Here is a 19,362-nt window from a genome sequence, read left to right on the forward strand (position 1 = left end):
TAAAAGTTTCGCTTACTATTGAGCCGTATCGCTTGTTTTTTTTTATTATTTTTTTTTATTAAGTATATTTTATTAATTATATTATGGGGTTGTCCCCTTAGTAAAAAACCAGCACATTAATTTAAAATTTAAAAAAAATATTAATTAACAAAACTCATAATACAAAAGGCGGTTTAATTAGAATAGATAGCTCTTTTGAAAGAAATAAAAAAAAAAAACTGTAGCGTAAAGAGCGAGGTATTGACTTGGGAGAGAACCCCCTCATATACGTAATAATTTCTGTTCATTTTAAGTTCTAATGTTGCTTCTTACTTCTATTTGAAAAAACTTGTTTTTTAAAATTTAATTTCTTATCGTTTTTTAAATAATGCTTGGAAATCCGGCGCCCCCTTCATAGAAATGTCCCTTACCCCAAAGAAACATCCTCCACGGAAAGATTCTGCCGAGTAACCCCTCCTCCAGCCCCCCAACCCCCCCCCCACCAAAAAAAATTCTTCTTGAAAATGTCTGTATACTTCCCAATAACCAATACAATATGCAAGCAATGGGCAAAGTTCATAACTTGCAGCCCTTCCCCAGGGAACTGTGGGGGATTAAGTCATCGTAAAAGACATATATATTAGATTTTCAACTATGCTGAACAAAATGGCTTTGTCAAAATTTTAATTGGGTGACTTTGAGAAAAAAATGAGCGTGAGAGGGGGCCTAGTTGCCCTCCATTTATTTTGGTCACTTAAAAAGGGCACTAGAACTTTTAATTTCCATTCCAATGAGCCCTCTTACGATATTCTACCACCACTGGGTCAATACGATTACCCCTGGGAAAGAAAAAACAAACAAAACAAACAAACAAATAAACTCGCACCCGTGATCTTTCGTCTGGCAAAAAATGCAAAATTCCATATTTTTGTAAATAGGAGCTTGAAACCTCTACAGTAGGGTTCTCTGATACGCTGAATATGATGGTGTGAATTTTATTAAGGTTCTATAATTTTTATGGGGTCTTTCCGCCTTTTTTTTAAAATAAGTCAAATTTTCTCAGGTGCGTAATTTCTGGTGGGTAAGATCAAACTTGATGAAACTTATATATTTGAAATCAGAATTAAAATCTTATTCTTTTGATACATGTATTGGTATCAAAATTCCGTTTTTTCGAGTTTTGGTTACCATTGAGCCGGGTCGCTCCTTACTTACAGTTCGTTACCACGAACTGTTTGATTCATCCAGGGGTGGATCTAGAGCAAAGCTTGGGGAGAGGCAATGTGACAAGGGTGTCAATGAGTAAAATCTTGGGGGGGGGGATAATGTGACAAAAGTGCCAATAATTGAACAAATTGACAAATTCTGGATCCACCAGTGAAGTAATTTCTGCACTTTCTAATTCTAAATCTGACCTTTTACTTCTCTCTGCATAGCAGTGTTATTTTTTCAAGTAGTACAAGGTTAAATCGTACCATAAGTAGTACCATGATCAGCGGAAAACTAAGTCCTCAAATTCAAAGATGTTTAGGAATTATGAATATACCTCCAGCTAACACGAGCTAAATAGCCTTTCCCAGGCTTAATAGACCTTTAAAACCATCTAATCCCCAATCAGTCATATAAACTTCTTGGACGGAAACATTCTGCTTACTTCCGGCCATGTAACTAGAATTAAACAATTTGTTTCTCTGTAATTGTATGTTTTGAAATGTATGTGTGCGTTGATTTTCAATTCAATCTAACCTTTTTATTAGTTTGTCAATTTATAGTTACTTAAGCAGGATATTTCAATCAAATGACAAATGGAGTGTTAGGACACCAGCTAATCCTTTTTTACCTAGTCATTGGCCATAACAGAGAGGAAGAAGAGGAATCAGTATGTACCCTTCCCCTCCCCCCATGAAAGAAGAATATTTAAAAACTAAAATACTCCGTAATATTTTACTTTATAATACAGGTAATGTCAGTAATCCCCCCCCCCCAGATGGATTCACGATATTCGCAATCACCTAATCCAAAACGTGAGTCTGTTTCCAATAATTGTCAAAGACTGAAGTTATTTTTTTCCTGCATGATGACAATGACAATCAAGAAATTCTCATAACATAGATCAGGGACATACACAGAGGGGAGGTCTCAGTATCAACTCGACCCACAAGCAAAAATCCTAAACGTTTCGGAATTTCTGAGCACTTCTTATTCGAAACATAGAATAAAAATTTACATTTTCATTATTATACTCCCCCTTCAAAAAAAATCGTGTCCGTACATGTCTGATAGAGATTGATCAGAATTCAATAGGGATACGGTCAAAATTCAATTTTTTGGGCCCAGTTTTATATTTTGGTAGGTCTGCCCTATTTGTCTCACGGTCGGAATTGAGTCGAAACTTTCAGGAAAAGTTTCTTTTTATTGTAATGTAAACACATTACAGAATTACCTTTAAAGGCAAAAATAAATTTAGCACTAAAATTAGCCTTTTTCAGGGCGAAGAACTAAAAATTTTGGAAGTGAAGAGAAAAGTAATTAATAATTTTATGCACTAATGAGACTTTGAATGAGCTCAAATCTCACTTAATATTCTATGCCATCGATGTGGCACGAATTATACTAAAAATCTTTAAAAAATAACTTTCTATCCACTCATTGAGTAATTCCAAGTCTTTCTGTTCTATCTTTTAGGTTCAATGACTGTCGAAGGAGCGATTAACGCTTCAAATTTGTCCTTTGATGGGAATATTGCGGCTCATCAAGTAATTGGTTTTGTTAGTTTGATCACAGTCTCCTTCTTGACGCTTGCTGTTAACGTAGTGTTCCTTGTGTCGATCAATTCTAACTTCTATTCACCACACATATTGCCTCAGGTAAATCCTTGTTTTGATGAAATATTATAATTACCAAAAAATTCCAGATTTCAAGGAAATGTGCTATACTAGTAAGTCCCGTCAGCATAGTAGATGGCACTGTTTTTCATTTCACCAACTGTCAATTTGCAATTGAATTTGGTTGTCACCTTTAAGAGGACGTTCGAAAATGACGAATTTATTTGACAGAGGAGATAGAATACTATGCCAAAGAGAATGTTTTTTATGTTTAAATATATTTTAAAACCGAAAGTTTTCTTACGAAAGAAAATAAAACGTTTGTTTTTTATTGAGTTAACTGGAATATTTAATTATGTGCATTTAATAATATCTCATCTGCTGCAGTTGACATTTTATTTATTTTATTTCAAAACTAGCTAATTTTCCGCAATTCAAAAAACTTAGGCCTAACGTTCATAAGAATGAAAAAGTTTCCATCGTTTCAAATCCTTTGTTGCCATAAAAGACAAAACCAGGTCTTCTGAAACTCTGCCAGACTAGCCTTTTATATTATTTCTGAATTCTTTGATATTTTGCGTACAATTTGGTTACGTTTTAGCTATGATATTAATTTCCACTCATAAAAAGAGAGATATTCCGTCATTACTAGGTTTTGGTTTTTATTTTAGTTTTGGCGATGGATTATCCGGATTTGTTATTGTGTTGAGTGTAGGGTGACCCACGTAAAATGTCAGGACTACTAGTCAATGTCTCAAAATTCTTGGATTCGGTAGAAAAAAAATTTCTCTGAAGTTTTGACAAGGGAATATTAATGAATGTTAGTGGAGCTCATGTACCCTTAAGAGAGAACTGGAAAGGAACGATACTAATATTTTATCAAAGTCCCTTTGAAAAGCAACCTATTTTGAATACTACGAGGAAAACGAAATAGTTTTGTCAGGACGTTTTGTTTTTAACACCTGTAAAATAAAAAAAATAAAATGAATGCTAAAGTCAAACTTAAGACAAATAGAAATTACTATAGACAGGAGTTTGGCTGCTGCCTCAAAATCTATTCAAACAAAACATAAGCTTTTTAGTTAACAAATCTGAAAATAAAGGTGTCTGGATGGTCTTTGGAAACTTTATTTTAGAAAAAAGTAATTAGATTACTGGACTTTAACATATGTTTAATTATTTTTTTATTTCAAATAATTCTAATGTGTATATCCACAGCTTAAAATCCACATCACCAACTATTGATAATTTGACTAGGGAGACCTAGGATTTACCTTATTGCCTTGTTTGTCGTTTACGTATCCTGTTTAACTTTTCAGTTGTGAAAATAATTCTTTTTGCTCAAGTTTTATAGAGGATTTAAATCATATGCTAAAAGTTACTGATACTATGACTGACAAAAGACTATTGAAAGCTTTATTAACTAGTTTTCTATTTTTTGCAGGCCAATTGGGGATTTTGCAGCTCCTGTAAACAATATTTTTGTTTTCTAAGCGGGTTTTGTGTTTCCAATTAAACGATATTTTGCGTAATCCTACAGACATAAAGAAATATCACAAGTCAGTTCATTTGAGCTAGTCACGTGTTACATAGCTTGTGAAGCAATAAATTTTGTTTGCTTCACTTTTCAACTTCCTTCTTTACTTCCATCGTTGCTAACTCAACTGACTGTGCTGCCACAGCTACTGTCCTAGATGTGCTTGTTTTAACTCAAGAAACAGTCTGTCCTTTGATGGGGAGGGATCTCTTAAACTATCATCACCTGAGCATCTACTAGAAATAATTGTTGACAAAACTTGGTGGGAAATGAAAGCACGTGCCCCAACTATGTTGTTTGGGGACAAAGACATTACTCAAACTCTTTGGGTAAGGAGGATACTTGATTCTTTCTATTATTAATTAAAAAAACTTTTTCCATAAAATAAATTTTTCAAAGAAAACTAAAGAACTCCATGAAACAAAAAATGAGCAAAAATAAAATCAAATAATCTAATAATAACCCAAAACGAACAGAAATTACAATAATTAACCGAGTCAAACTCAAAACGAGCAGAAATTAACACACGTTGGGCGCAAAACTCCTATGCCTTCCCAAGGCCAGAACATAATTTGCACTCCGCTGAAAAAATATTAATGTTTTTACTTTTATAACTTTGATAACTCAAATAATACTATCATTTTGATTACTAAATATCAGTATATGTATATTAAACTGACAATGCACATTCATTTGTATTTTTTTCAGTAAAGTGCAAATTTTGTTCTGGCCTTGGGAAGGCATATGGGTTTTGCGCCCAATTTATGTTAATTTCTCCTTGTTTTGAGCTTGACTAGGTTAATTATTGTAATTTCTGTTCGTTTTGGGTTTCATTTATTTATCGATGCTGATTTGTGGTGTTTTCATGCTTGGTATATTATTTTATTTTATTTTTGCTCATTTTTGTTTTAATGGAGTTCTTTACTTTTCGTTGAAAAACTTTTTTTATGGAAAAAGTTTTTTTTAATTAATTTATGTTCGTTTTATATTGAAATATCCTTAACTAGGAAAAGAAAATAATACACAAAGCCTTTTCGTTTTTTAAGGCGTATTAATTTTGCCTGCTATTTATATGCTGGAGAAAAAATTTCTAGGTTTTAAAACAATTCACCCCCATAAATAAATCCCGATAAAATAGGTAGTGCATGACGTAGTGTCATAAGTCCTCTAGTTGACCTGAAATGGAAAACTTGATACCATTCGTAAAAAAATCTGTTTACTTTCTTTTATAGTTTGAATACACTTACGCTTTTTTTTTTTGGTTAAATTTTAAGAGAAGAAATGGGGGAGTTGGGGTGGGAGGGTGGGCATGGGAGAGTGGGAGTGGAAGGGGGAATAGTTGCCCTCAAATCACTTTCGACTATTAAAAAGGGCATCAGCCCTTTCTATTTCCAATCGAATGAGCCATTTTCGAAGTTCCCACGACAACTCCTTCGATACGAAGTGCCCTATTCTAAACAACAACAAAAAATAATACATTATACCCACTTCGATCTTTACTATAAAAATGTCAAGCCTTCCAATCACTTTCGACAATTAAAAAGGGCACTAGGCCTTTTGATTTCCAATCGAAAGAGCCATTGTGGAAACGACAACGCTTTCTATAAACACCTTATTTGCCCCCAGGGCATAAATTATGACCCTTACCCTAAGGTCTGTTAGGGTGGTTGTCATCCTCTAAGACCAAATTTCCAGAAATTTCAACTATGTTAAATAACATGGCTATCTCAAAATTTTGATTGGATGTGTTTGGGGAAATGGTGTGCGTGAGAGGGGCGGTAGTCGCTCTTCAATCACTTTAAACTATTAAAAATGGCCCTAGCCATGAGCCCTTTTGAAGTTTCTATGACAAAACTTTCAATACAAACGTTATATGCCCCCAGGGCACTACTTACAACCCTTGCTCTGAGGGCTGGGGGGGGGTGTCATCCTCAAAGATCTAATTTCCAGACCTTTCTACTGCGTTGAACGAAATAGCTATCTGAAAATTTTAATTAAATGTGTTTGAAGGAATGGTTGGCGTGAGAGAGGGGTTAGTTACCCTCCAATTACTTTTGACTATTACAAAGGGCATTAGCCCTCTCAATTTCGAATTGAATGAATTCCTTTTGAAGTTTTACGACAAATCTATCTATAAAAACCTTATATGCACCCAGGGCAGAACTTACAACCTTTGCCCTTGGGGCTCTGAGGGGTTTGTCATCCTTAAATACATAATTTCCAGAACTTTCAACTACGTTGAACAATGTGGCTATCTTTAAACTTTGATTGAATGTTTTTGGGGAAATGGGGGGCGTAAGAGGGGGGTTAATTACTCTCTACTCACTTTCGACTACTAAAAAGGGCAATTTCAATTTCCAATCAAATGAGCCCTTTTTGAAATTTCTATAAATTTTTTTTATATAAACTTTATATGCCCCAGGGCGTAACTTACAACCCTTGCACTGAGGGCTCTGGGGGGGTTATCATCCTAAAAGACTTAATTTCAAGAACTTTCAACTACGTTGAACAAAGTGGATATCTCAAAATTTTGATTGGATGTGTTTGGAAAATGGTGGACATGAGAGGGGCGTTAGTCGCTCTCCAATCACTTTCAACTATTAAAAAAGGCACTAGCCCTTTCAATTTCCAATCGAATGAGCCCTTTTGAAGTTTTTACGCTTTCAATAAGAACCTTATACGCCCCCAGGGCATAACTTACAACCCTTGCCCTGACAGCGGTAGGGAGGGGGGGGGTAGGGATTGTCATCTTTAAAGTCCTAATTTCCTATGCTTTAACTACGTTGAATAAAATTGATTGGGTGTGTTTGGAGAAAAGATGGGCGTGAGAGGGGGGTTAGTTGCCTTCAAATCACTTTCGACCATTAAAAAGGGCACTAGCCCTTTGAATTTCCAATCGAATGAGCCCTTTTTCAAGTTTCTACGACAAAGATTTCAATAAAAAAACCTTATATGCCCCCAGGGCATAACTTATAACCCTTGCCCTAAAGACTGTGGGGGGAACTTCCTACTCAATGGTATAATTTCCTGAACTTTGAACTGCCTGGAACAAAATGGCTATCTTAAAATCTTTATTGGATGTGTTTGGGGAAATGGTGGGTGTGAAAGGGGTGTTAGTTGCTTTCCAATCACTTTCGACTATTAAAAAGGGCACTAGCCATTTCAATTTCCAATCGAATGAGCCCTTTTTGAAGTTTCTACGACAACGCGTTATATAAAAATCTTATATGCCCCCTGGGCATAATTTTCAACCCCTGCCCAGAGGGCTGTAGGGAAGGGGGGTGTCATCCTCAAAGACCTAATTTCCAGAACTTAAAACTACGTTGAATAAAATGGCTATCTCAAAGTTTTAATTAGATGAGTTGGGGGAAAGGGTGGGCATGAGAGGCGGGTTAGTTTCCCTCTAATCACTTTCGACTATTAAAAAGGGCACTAGCCCTTTGAATTTCCAATCCAATCCAAGACCGAGCTTTGCTTGTGAAGGGATTTATCAGAGGCAACACTTTAGCGTTGCCTATAGTAAAGGCCATACGGCTCCAATATTTCATTTTTTTCTAATTTCTTTTGCCATTTTGTTAAAAATAGTTCATAGATAATATAACAAAAACTCCGGTGTCGACAAATACCCCCAGGGCCCGGGGGTAGGCGTTGTAAGTTATGCCCTGGGGGCATACATGGTTCTTATGGAAGGAATGCTCGTATAAACTTCAGAGAGGGCTCATTTGATTTGAAATTGAAAGTTGTAGTTCACTTTTTAAGAGTCAAAAGAGATCAAAGGGTAACCAGCCCTCCCACTCCCATTTTTTCCCAAATGCGTCTGCTAAAAATTTTGGGACAGTAATTTTGTTAAATATAGTTCAAAGATCATATAACAAAAACTCCAATATCGACACATCCCCCCTAGGCCCGGGGGCAGGCGTTATAAGTTATGACCTAGGGGCATATATGGTTCTTATTGAAGGAATTCTCGTATAAACTTCAAAGAGGGCTCATTTGATTCTAAATTGAAAGTTCTAGTTCACTTTTCAATAGTCAAAAGAGATTGGATAGCAATTAACCCCCCCCCCCCTCCACACCTTTTTTCTTCAAACCCATCCGATAAGAAGTTTGAGATAGCCATTTTTTTAAAAATAGATTAAAGATTATATAAGGAAAATTCCAGGGTCGACACAACCCCCCAGGGTCCGAGGGCAGGCGTTGTAAGTTATGCCCTGGGAACATATATGGTTCTTTTGGAAGGGATGCTCGCAAAAACTTCAGAGAGGGCTCATTTGATTGAAAATTGGAAAGTTCTAGATCAGTTTTTGAGAGTCAAAAGAGATTGGAGGGCAACTAGCCCCCCCCCCAAGCCCTTTTTTCCCCAAATACATCCGATAAAAATTTTGAGATACCCATTTTGTTAATTCACTTCTTAAGAGTCAAAAGATATCCGAGGGAAACAAGCCCCCCCCATGCCTTTTCTTCTGAGTTATGCCCTGAGGGCATGTATTGTTCTTATGAAAGGGATGCTCGTAAAAACTTTACAGAGAGTTCATTTGATTGAGAACTGAAAGTTCTAGTTCACTTTTTAAGAGTCAAGAGATAAGAGGGCAACTAACCCCCCCCCCCCCCCTGCCCTTTTTTCCCCAAACCCATTCGCTACAAATTTTCAGATAGCCTTTTTTTAAAGCTAAAAAATCAGACGTTCTAAGTTATGCCCTGAGGGCATTTATGGTTCTTATGAATAGGATGCTCGTATAAACTTCATAGAGGGCTCATTTGATTGGAAATTGAATGTTCCGCTTCTCTTTGATAGAGTCAAGAGATCGGAGGGCAACTAGCCCCCCACACATCCTTTTTTCACCAAACCCATCCGATAAAAATTTTGAAATAGCCATTTCTTTAAAAAATAGTTCAAAGGTCAGATAAGAAAAACTATTGTGTTGACGCAAAATCCCAGGGCCCAGTGGCAGGCATTGTAAGTAATGCTCTGGTGGCATATATTGTTCTTATGGAAGGGATGCTCGTATAAACTTCGGAGAGGGCTAACTTCATTGGAAATTGAAGGTTCTCGTTTACTTTTTAAGGGTCAAAAGAGATCGGAGGGCAACTAGCCCCCCCCCCTCCATGTCCTATTTTCTTCAGACCCATCCGTTAAGAACTTTGAGAGAGTTATTTTTCAAAATGGTTCAGAGATCATATAAGGAAAACTCTGGGTTCGACACAATCGTTCAGGGCCTGGGGTAGGCGTTGTAAGGTATTCCCGGGAGGATATATAGGTGTTAAGGAATGGTTTCTCCTAGAAATTTCAGAGAGGGCTCATTTGATTGGAAATTGAAAGTTCTAGTTCAGTTTTTAAGAGTCAAAAGAGATTAGAAGGTGACTTTCCCCTACCCCTGCTCCCTTTCCCCCAAATGCATTCGATAACAACTTTGAGATTGCCATTTTTTTAAGATAGGTCAAAGGTCAAATAAAAAAACTCCGGTGTTGACACAGCCCCCCAGGGCCCGGGGAGGGGCAGTCGTCGTAATATTTGTCCTGGGGTCGTATGTAGTTCTAATGAAAGGGGTACTCGTATAAACTTCAGAGAGGGCTCATTTGATTGGAAATTAAAAGTTTTAGTTGAATATCTCAGAGTCAAGGGCAACGAGCCCCTCCCCCCTCCATGCCTTTTTCTTCCCTATACCCATCCGATAAAAATTTTGAGGTGACTATCTTATTAAAAATAGTCCAAAGATCTGATATTAAAACTCCGGGGTCGACACAACCCTCCAGAGTCCGGGAAGAGGCGTTGTAAGTTAGCCCTGGGGGCATATGGTTCTTACAGAAGGAACGCTCGTAAAAACTTCAGAGAGGGCTCATTTGATTGAAAATGGAAAGTTCTAGTTCACTTTGAAAGAGTCAAAAGAGATCGAAGGGATAATTAGCCCCCCCCCCCTCCTCCACGCCCTTGTTTTTACTAAGCCCATCCGACAAAAATTTTGAGATAGTCATTTTGTTAAAATTGTTCAAACATCAGATAATAAAAACTCCGAGGTTGACATAAACACATTTTTTTTTACTTTGATATTGTTATTTTGATACTAGTTTTGATACTTTGATGAACACTAAACTTTGAAAAAAAAAACTTTGATTTTGAAAACTTGAAACATTTTGTAATCAAAAACGAACAAAATTAATTGAAGAGAAACTTTCCGAAAAAAAAGTTTTTCAAAGAAAGGTAAAGGCTATTTTAAACTTAAGACGGCAGATACAAATAGCTGTTAAAATTTAAACTCAAAACAACCAGAACAATCAATGTAAACAAACATACAATAGATACTAATGTAAATGAATAAATAAATCTTAAAACGAGTGAAATTTAAATTGAATAAGCAAATCAAGCTTGAAACGAACAAAAATCACTATAAACAAGAGTTTGGGTATCGCCTCCTTCTCTCACTGTAAAAGTCTAAAACCTACTGCGCCATCGGCGCTTTACTGAAAAATATGTGTCGTGAAAAGTCTTGGAAAGTATAAACAAAATCAAATTGTATGTTTAATATATAATGATATTAATTGTTGAAAGATTCATCAGTTCAAGATCTTATTACACTGTTATTTTATTTTCATTTTCAATGCTGCAAGAACTGGAAAAGAAAATATTTGTGACATAATTCGTTTTCAGTGAAGCGTAAATGACGCATTGGGTTTAGGGCTTTTACAGTTAAGGAAGGGAGTAGTATCCAAACTCTTGTTTGTAGTGAAACTATATTTGTCTTGAACAGTTTTAGGAAGAACTAATAAATTAAACTGAATATTTGATGCATGATGATATTAATTGCTGAAAGCTCATCAGTTAAAAATTTTACTGTAATTTTAATGTTTATTTTCAATATTAAGTACGAAAGAAAATATTTGTAATACAATTCGTTTTTCGTTTTAAGCTTGAATTGCATATTCAATTTACGCATTATTTGCCTTAAGATTTATTTATTCATTTATATTATTACGTGTTGTATGGTTGTTGCTATAATTGTTTATTAAACTTCTGTTTGTTTTGGGTTTCATTTATTCTTTAAGATTCTTTAATCTGGTCGTTTTGGGTTTGAATTTTAACAGGTATTTGTATATGCTGTCTTAAGTTTAAAATTGCCTTTACTTCTCTTTGAAAAACTTCTTTTTCGGAAAGTTTTTTTTTATTAATAGATATAAAAACGATACTCAGTATAGCCTCCCAGAAATGTATACCCCTCCACACCGTGATTTACACAAGAAAAAACTTTTGTGTAATTTTTTATCGAATTGGTTTTTTAAACAAAGATACAAAGGGGAAGGTGATTTTCAAACTCTAGGACTCAATTTTCTCTTCCAATCGGCATTCCTGACAATTTTCAATTAATTTAAGGTTCCTGCCGGAATGATGCTAAGAATTGTTCAGATTTTCTGGATATTCTTTGTCAAACAATGCCCAACGGATAAATTGATAGCCTAATTCTAACTATTTTTCGAATAATTTCAAATTTGAAATACGGTCCGTATTTAAATGTGGGAATCAGTGCTTCCACATCTACTATATTTTAGAGTAGACGTCTTTATTTTGAATGTTTCTCCTCTAATATTTTTAGAACTACTTTAGTACTTTATTTCTACTTTAAATTTGGATTTTCCACTTTTTTCCTTGCCGAGCCTATGAATTTTTGATACGGAAACAGGAATTTCGGATGCAACGGTGGGATTTCGGCAAAAGCGATTAACAAACGTTCTTGTTTTGTCAGACATGGATAGACCCGCGAAATTTGAAACAAAATAACTAAAGTGGATGGACCGACTAGATAGACAAATATAAATAGAAGTACCTATTCACATTTACGATTTTACTTGCTTAAAAAAGAAGTGCTAGAAGTTGTGAAGAGCCTTTATCACAATTATATGTTAAAACACTATGTGGAACAAATTGAGTCTGTTCAGTCTGTAAACCTCAAAAGAGAAAAGTTCTTCCTACCCGCCTCTAAGGTTTACCTGAGACCAGAAGCGATCACCCGTCTGTTTTCTTTACAAGGAAAAGATACAAAGTTCACGGAGAAATGCAAGAGCCTCAAGGAGATTGCCCAAAAATTATATATTGAAACTGTGTTCCAGCTAGTCGACCAATTTTCATTTGATCACGACATTTACAACTATGTAGAGATTGTAGACCCAAAAGTCGCATCGGATGGTGATATTCAATCGTTGCGGCTTTTTTGCCAAATTTTTGGCCACCCCTCGTGGGATTTTGGCTGGTTGAGAAAGAGAGGCGGACATTGATGCTTCTAAGTCCAGACGACAGTTTGCTCAGTTGCGAAAACCCGATTGATTTTTGGAACTGGATGGCGTCCATCAAGACGCCAAGTGGAGTGATAAAGTTACTATCGTTCTTCATGTCACTCGGTTTATTTATGGACTTCCCTGCTCAAATGTCGTTGTGGAAAGACTTTTCAGCGTTCTGAAAACAGTAAAAAATAAAAAGAGGAATGGGCTCAAAAACGTAACTTTGACTGCGACGATTTCTCTCAAGTATGGGATGAATCGTAAAGGCCCCCCTACGTTCATCGAGAGTTTAAGGGAAAAAAATGAAGTCCGTGAAGTCCGGTGCGACTGCGTCCGAATGCTTCACTTTTTAGGCATTGGAAAAGACGATGGGGATGGTGACGACAATGATGACTCGGGGTATTAACCTTAGTATTTGGTGTTTTCTCTTAAATCTTATTATTTGGTAATTCTCATTAAATTTTTCTGAGTACAGTTTAAAGTGCGTTTACATTCGGCATTTTCTGGAAAACTGGGAGACAGGTAGTAGTCTACACTAGTTAAAATCAAATTATTCAAAAGACCAAAATGCAGGCGCTGTCCTTAAATCAAGCTTTAAGTGATTCATTTTTGCTACATGACTCTGCTTCAAATTAACAACTCAATATAAAAAAAAGTCATAAACAAAAATAATGCGTGAAAAAGCGACCACTGGGATAATATTCATGCTTATCCTTCGTACCAATTCAAATAAAAACGAGGGTGTTGCAAAAGTAGTAATAGAGAAGGAAAAAATAATGGCAAAGAAAAACAAATAAATAAAATATATTCATGCGGTCCAGAATCTGAGATCTGGACTCGGAATCTATAAATAAACAACAAACTTAATTAGTTAGTATATACAAAGCACTGCTTTAAAGTTCGAAAGAACATAATTTGGTAGACGTAAAAGGTCTTGAGTTGCAAAATAAGTCATCTTGAACAAATGCTATTAAAAGTCAGCCTAATAAGACTTTATTGGTAACTTGGAAAGAAGTCAGAAAATGGGTAAACTCTTAGGGATTTCGGTATTGAAAATAGGGATTTCTAGGAATTTTCCACCAACCATTTACGGGTTGAGAAAATTTGAAGTGGAAACCCCGGTAATATAGCGTAAGAATCAATTTTGTTAACATTACCGTTCAAATAGCAAGAAAAATTACACACTTAATTCTGGGCCGTGTCCTATAATAATTCTTCTCTTTTTTTCACACTTAAATACTTTATTCCCACACTAGTGGAAATGGATGCACTGGTGGGAATAGTCTATATCACAATATAATGGTACACAATCTTTGGTAATACTTTAACCTATCATGTATCTTTACCTAGACAGTGCTATTGCGCTGCCTATGATTTTCGTTTCAGCTTTACGTGGCCCACTGATATCAATGCTATTTATTAATATAATTTAGCAAACCCATAACCAAATCAATTTGATAAAAAGAATATGTAATGTTTCAATAAACAACCTATATTAAAAGTTTACTACTAAAAAATAAATCTTAAAGAGTCAAAATCAATTCAAAATTACGAGCAAATGAATAGCGCGATACCTGGGGCTTTAAGAATAGAGCTTGGTTCAATCATAAGATTGAGCATCCTGAGTAGAAAGGGGGGTAAAGGTCCCACGATAACACCATATATGGGCATAGAGTCCCACGAGAACCACGTGGTTTATGGTTTTCTCACTGAGAATCAAAAAACAGTAATTTTATCACTTGGAAAACCAGGGATTTTCTCACTTTTATTTGCGTTTTCTTTTACGGTTATGTGTGTTGGTCAATTTATATTATGTTTTTCATGTTTGTCAAAATCAAATTATGGATTTTTTATGTTTTTTGTCAGTGAGAATTTGAAAAACAGGAACTTTCTCACATTTATGTCTGTTTTTATGGATGGTTATGTGTGTTGGTCGATTTATTTGATGTTTTTCATGGATTTTGTCAGTGAGAATGGAACACCTGTGCTGTCAGTCATTAATCAAATTGTTTCCAGGCAAAGTTTAATAATGTCTGACAGGTACTGTCAACATTTCTCCAGGAATAGATCCAAGTCATTAATGTCTTTGCCTCGGAAACAACTCTTTTGGTCGAACTCCAAAGATATTAATAACCAAACGCCATGGAAACAGTTCTCCAAGAAACATCTTAGCGATGAATTGTTTTAGCGCGGGAATCAGGTTTCTTATTAATTTGAAATGCGTTAGCGCAGAGATGCCAAAAACAAAAGGAACACGCTGAAATTACGTTTAGGGATTATTTGGGCGAAACCGTTTTAGACAGGTTATGGAATTATTTCGGCGAAACAGTTAGAGACATTCTAAAAGAAGATTATAGAAGAGAATTTGAGGGTGAAACTCTGTGGTCGTTATAATACACAAGTTCCATTGAACAGTGTCATGAGGTCCTCTACCCCAACCCCAAAGGGTTCCAATCCCTCTACCCCAACCCCGAAGGAAGCCACCGGTCCTCAAAGGTCCACTGGGCTCCCAAAGGGCCCACCGGCCCTCAAGGTTCCCCCAGACCCCCCCCCGGGGCCCAAAGGGCCCCTCCCCCTTTGGCCCCCCAAAGGGGCCCCTCTCCCTCCATCTCCTCCCTCCTCCTCCCCTTCCCCTCCCCATCCTCCCCCTCCCCTCCCCTCCTCCCTCCTCCTCCTCCTCCTCCCACCTCCTCCTCCCCTCCCCTCCTCCCCTCCTCCCCTTCCCTCCCCCATTTTTTATACTTTTTTTGTGCATTGAGACACAGAACAACCCCCTCCCCCCGGCCCCTCCTCCCCTCCAAAGGTCTGATTTTTCAAAGTTCATTTTGAATTTCCTTCGTTGAAATGCAAGAGTTGGAATATTTCAGTAGTTTTTGGTTGTGGTTTACCTTGTCACAGTTACATTTTCTTGATTTTTCAAAGTTCATTTTGAATTTCTTTCGTTGAAATGCAAGAGTTGGAATATTTCATTAGTGTTTGTTTGTGGTTTACCTTGTCACAGTTACATTTTCTTGATTTTACAAAGTACATATTGAAGTTCTTTCATTGAAATGCATGAGTTGGAATATTTTAGTAATGTTTGGTTTAACTTGTCACACTTACATTTTCTTGATTTTTCAAAGTTAATTTTGAATTTCTTTCATTGAAATGCAAGAGTTGGAATATTTCAGTAGTGTTTGGTTGTGGTTTACCTTGTCACTGTTACATTTTCCTGATTTTTCAAAGTTCATTTTGAATTTCCTTTGTTGAAAGGCAAGAGTTGGAATATTTCAGTAGTGTGTTGTTGTAGTTTACCTTATCACAGTTACATTTTCTTGATTTTTCAAAGTTCATTATGAATTTCTTTTGTTGAAATGCAAGAGTTGGAATATTTCAGTAGGGTTTGGTTGTGGTTTACCTTGTCACAGTTACATTTTCTTAATTTTTCAAAGTTCATTTTGGATTTCTTTCGTTGAAATGCAAGAGTTGGAATATTTCAGTAGTGTTTCGTTGTGGTTTACCTTGTCACAGTTACATTTTCTTGATTTTTCAAAGTTCATTTTGAATTGCTTTCATTGAAATGCAAGAGTTGGAATATTTCGGTCGTGTTTGGTTGTGGTTTACCTTCTCACAGTTACATTTTCTTGATTTTTCAAAGTTCATTTGAATTTCTTTCGTTGAAACGCAAGAGTTGGAATATTTCAGTAGTGTTTGGTTGTGGTTTACCTTGACAAAATTAAATTTTCTTGTTTTTTCAAAGCTCATTTTGAATTTTTTTTGTTGAAATGCAAGAGTTGGAATATTTTAGTAGTGGTTGGCTATGGTTTACATTGTCACAGTTACATTTTCTTGATTTTTCAATGTTAATTCTGAATTTATTTCGTTGAAATGCAAGAGTTGGAATATTTCACTAGTGTTTGGTTGTGGTTTACCGTGTCACAGTTACATTTTCTTGATATTTCAAAGTTCATTTGAATTTCTTTCGTTGAAATGCAAGAGTTGGACTATTTCAGTAGTGTTTGGTTGTGGTTTACCTTGTCACACTTAAAGTTTAGTGATTTTTACAAATTCAGTTTGAATTTCGTTCGTTGAAATGGTAGAGTTGGAATATTTCAGTAGTGTTTGGTTGTGGTTTAACTTGTCACACTTACATTTTCTTGATTTTTCAAAGTTTATTTTGAATTTCTTTTGTTGAAATGCAAGAGTTGGAATATTTCAGTAGTGTTTGGTTGTGGTTTACCCTGTCAAAGTTACATTTTCTTGATTTTTCAAAGTTCATTTCGAATTTCTTTCGTTGAAATGCAAGATTTGGAATATTTCAATAGTGTTTGGTTGTGGTTTACCTTGTCACAGTTACATTTTCTTGATTTTTCAAAGTTCATTTAGAATGTCTTTCGTTGAAATTCAAGAGTTGGAATAATTCAGCCGTGTTTGGTTGTTGTTTAACTTGTCACAGTTACATTTTCCTGATTTTTCAAAGTTCATTTTGAATTTCTTTCATTGAAATGCAAGAGTTGGAATATTTCAGTAGTGTTTCGTTGTGGTTTACCTTGTCACAGTTACATCTTCTTGATTTTTCAAAGTTCATTTTGAATTACTTTCATTGAAATGCAAGAGTTGGAATATTTCGGTCGTGTTTGGTTGTGGTTTACCTTCTCACAGTTACATTTTCTTGATTTTTCAAAGTTCATTTGAATTTCTTTCGTTGAAACGCAAGAGTTGGAATATTTCAGTAGTGTTTTGTTGTGGTTTACCTTGACACACTTACATTTTCTTGATTTTTCAAAGCTCATTTTGAATTTTTTTCGTTGAAATGCAAGAGTTGGAATATTTTAGTAGTGTTTGGCTGTGGTTTACCTTGTCACAGTTACATTTTCTTGATTTTTCAAAGTTCATTTTGAATTTCTTTCGTTGAAATGCAAGAGTTGGAATATTTCACTAGTGTTTGGTAGTGGTTTACCTTGTCACAGTTACATTTTCTTTATTTTTCAAAGTTCCTTTTGAATTTTTTTCGTTGAAATGCAAGAGTTGTAATATTTCAGTAGTGTTTGGTTGTGGTTTACCTTGTCACAGTTACATTTTCTTGATTTTTCAAATTTCATTTTGAATTTACTTCGTTGTAATGCAAGTGTTGGTATCTTTCAGTAGTGTTTGGTGGTGGTTTACCTTGTCACAGTTACATTTTCTTGATTTTTCAAAGTTTATTTTGAATTTCTTTCGTTGAAATGCAAGAGTTGGAATATTTCAGTTGTGTTTGGTTGTAGTTTACCCTGTCACAGTTACATTTTCTTTATTTTTCAAAGTTCATTTAGAATTTCTTTCTTTGAAATGCAAGAGTTGGAATATTTCAGTAGTGTTTGGTTGTGGTTTACCGTGTCACATTTACATTTTCTTGATTTTTCAATGTTCATTTCGAAGTTCTTTCGTTGAAATGCAAGAGTTGGAATATTTCAGTAGTGTTTGGTTGTGGTTTACCTTGTCACAGTTACATATTTTCGATTTTTCAAAGTTTATTTTGAATTTCTTACATTGAAATGCAAGAGTTGGAATATTTCCGAAGTGTTTGGTTGTGGTTTAACTTGTCACAGTTACATCTTCTTGATTTTTCCAAGTTCATTTTGAATTTTATTCATTGAAATGCAAGAGTTGGAATATTTCAGTAGTGTTTGGTTGTGGTTTACCTTGTCACAGTTACATTCTCTTGATTTTTCAAAGTTCATTTTGAATTTCTTTCGTTGAAATGCAAGAGTTGTAATATTTCAATAGTGATTTGTCGTAGTTTACCCTGTCACAGTTACATTCTCTTAATTTTTCAAAGTTCATTTTGAATTTCTGTCTTTGAAATGCAAGAGTTGGAATATTTCAGAAGTGTTTGGTTGTGGTTTACCTTGTCACAGTTACATTCCCTTAATTTTTCAAAGTTCATTTTGAATTTCTTTCTTTGAAATGCAAGATTTGGAATATTTCAGTAGTGTTTTGTTGTGGTTTACCATGTCAAAGTTATATTTTCTTGATTTTTCAAAGTTCATTTTGAATTTCTTTCATTGAAATGCAAGAGTTGCAATAATTCAGTAGTGTTTTGTTGTGTTTTACCTATTCACAGTTATATTCTCTTGATTTTTCAAAGTTCATTTTGAATTTCTTTCGTTGAAATGCAAGAGTTGGAATATTTCACTTGTGTTTTGTTGTGGTTTACCTTGTCATTGTTACATTTTCTTGATTTTTCAAAGTTCATTTTGAATTTCTTTCTTTGATATGCAAGAGTTGGAATATTTCAGTAGTGTTTGGTTATGGTTTACCTTTTCAAACTCACATTCTCCTGATTTTTCAAAGCTCAATTCGAATTTTTCTTGTTGAAATGCAAGAGTTGGAATACTTCAGTTGTGTTTGGTAGTGGTTTACAGTGTCACAGGTAAATTCTCTTGATTTTTCAAAGTTCATTTCTAATTTCTTTCGTTGAAATGCAAGAGTTGGAATATTTCAGTAGTGTTAGGTTGTGGTTTACCGTGTCACAGTTACATTTTCATGATTTTTCAAAGTTCATTTTGAATTTCATTCATTGAAATGCAAGATTTGGAATATTTCAGTAGTGTTTGGTTGTGGTTTACCTTGTCAGAGTTACTTTTTCATAATTTTTCAAAGTTCATGTTGAATTTCTTTAGTTGAAATGCAAGAGTTGGAATATTTCAGTAGTGTTTGGTTGTGGTTCACCTTGTCACAGTTACATTTTCTTTATTTTTCAAAGTTCATTTAGAATTTCTTTCGTTGAAATGC

The 19,362-nt window shown here is 35.2% G+C and overlaps 1 protein-coding gene across 3 annotated transcripts in view; it reads left to right on the forward strand.

Annotated features, from left to right (window-relative positions):
* Positions 1-19,362, forward strand: part of LOC148953108 (uncharacterized) — a 270,457-nt gene that overhangs the window by 127,156 nt on the left and 123,939 nt on the right. For all 3 annotated transcript variants that reach the window (XM_089087532.1, XM_089087531.1, XM_089087533.1), the window contains exon 2: positions 2,665-2,846. In XM_089087532.1, coding sequence (XP_088943658.1) covers positions 2,670-2,846 — 177 coding nt within the window. In that variant the 5' untranslated portion in view covers positions 2,665-2,669. The remainder of the gene's footprint in view (positions 1-2,664; positions 2,847-19,362) is intronic.

Source organism: Artemia sp. Qi Xiang Cuo, chromosome 4, assembly GCF_049724085.1.
Source record: "Artemia sp. Qi Xiang Cuo chromosome 4, ASM4972408v1, whole genome shotgun sequence".
Classification (NCBI taxonomy): Eukaryota; Metazoa; Arthropoda; class Branchiopoda; order Anostraca; family Artemiidae; genus Artemia; species Artemia sp. Qi Xiang Cuo.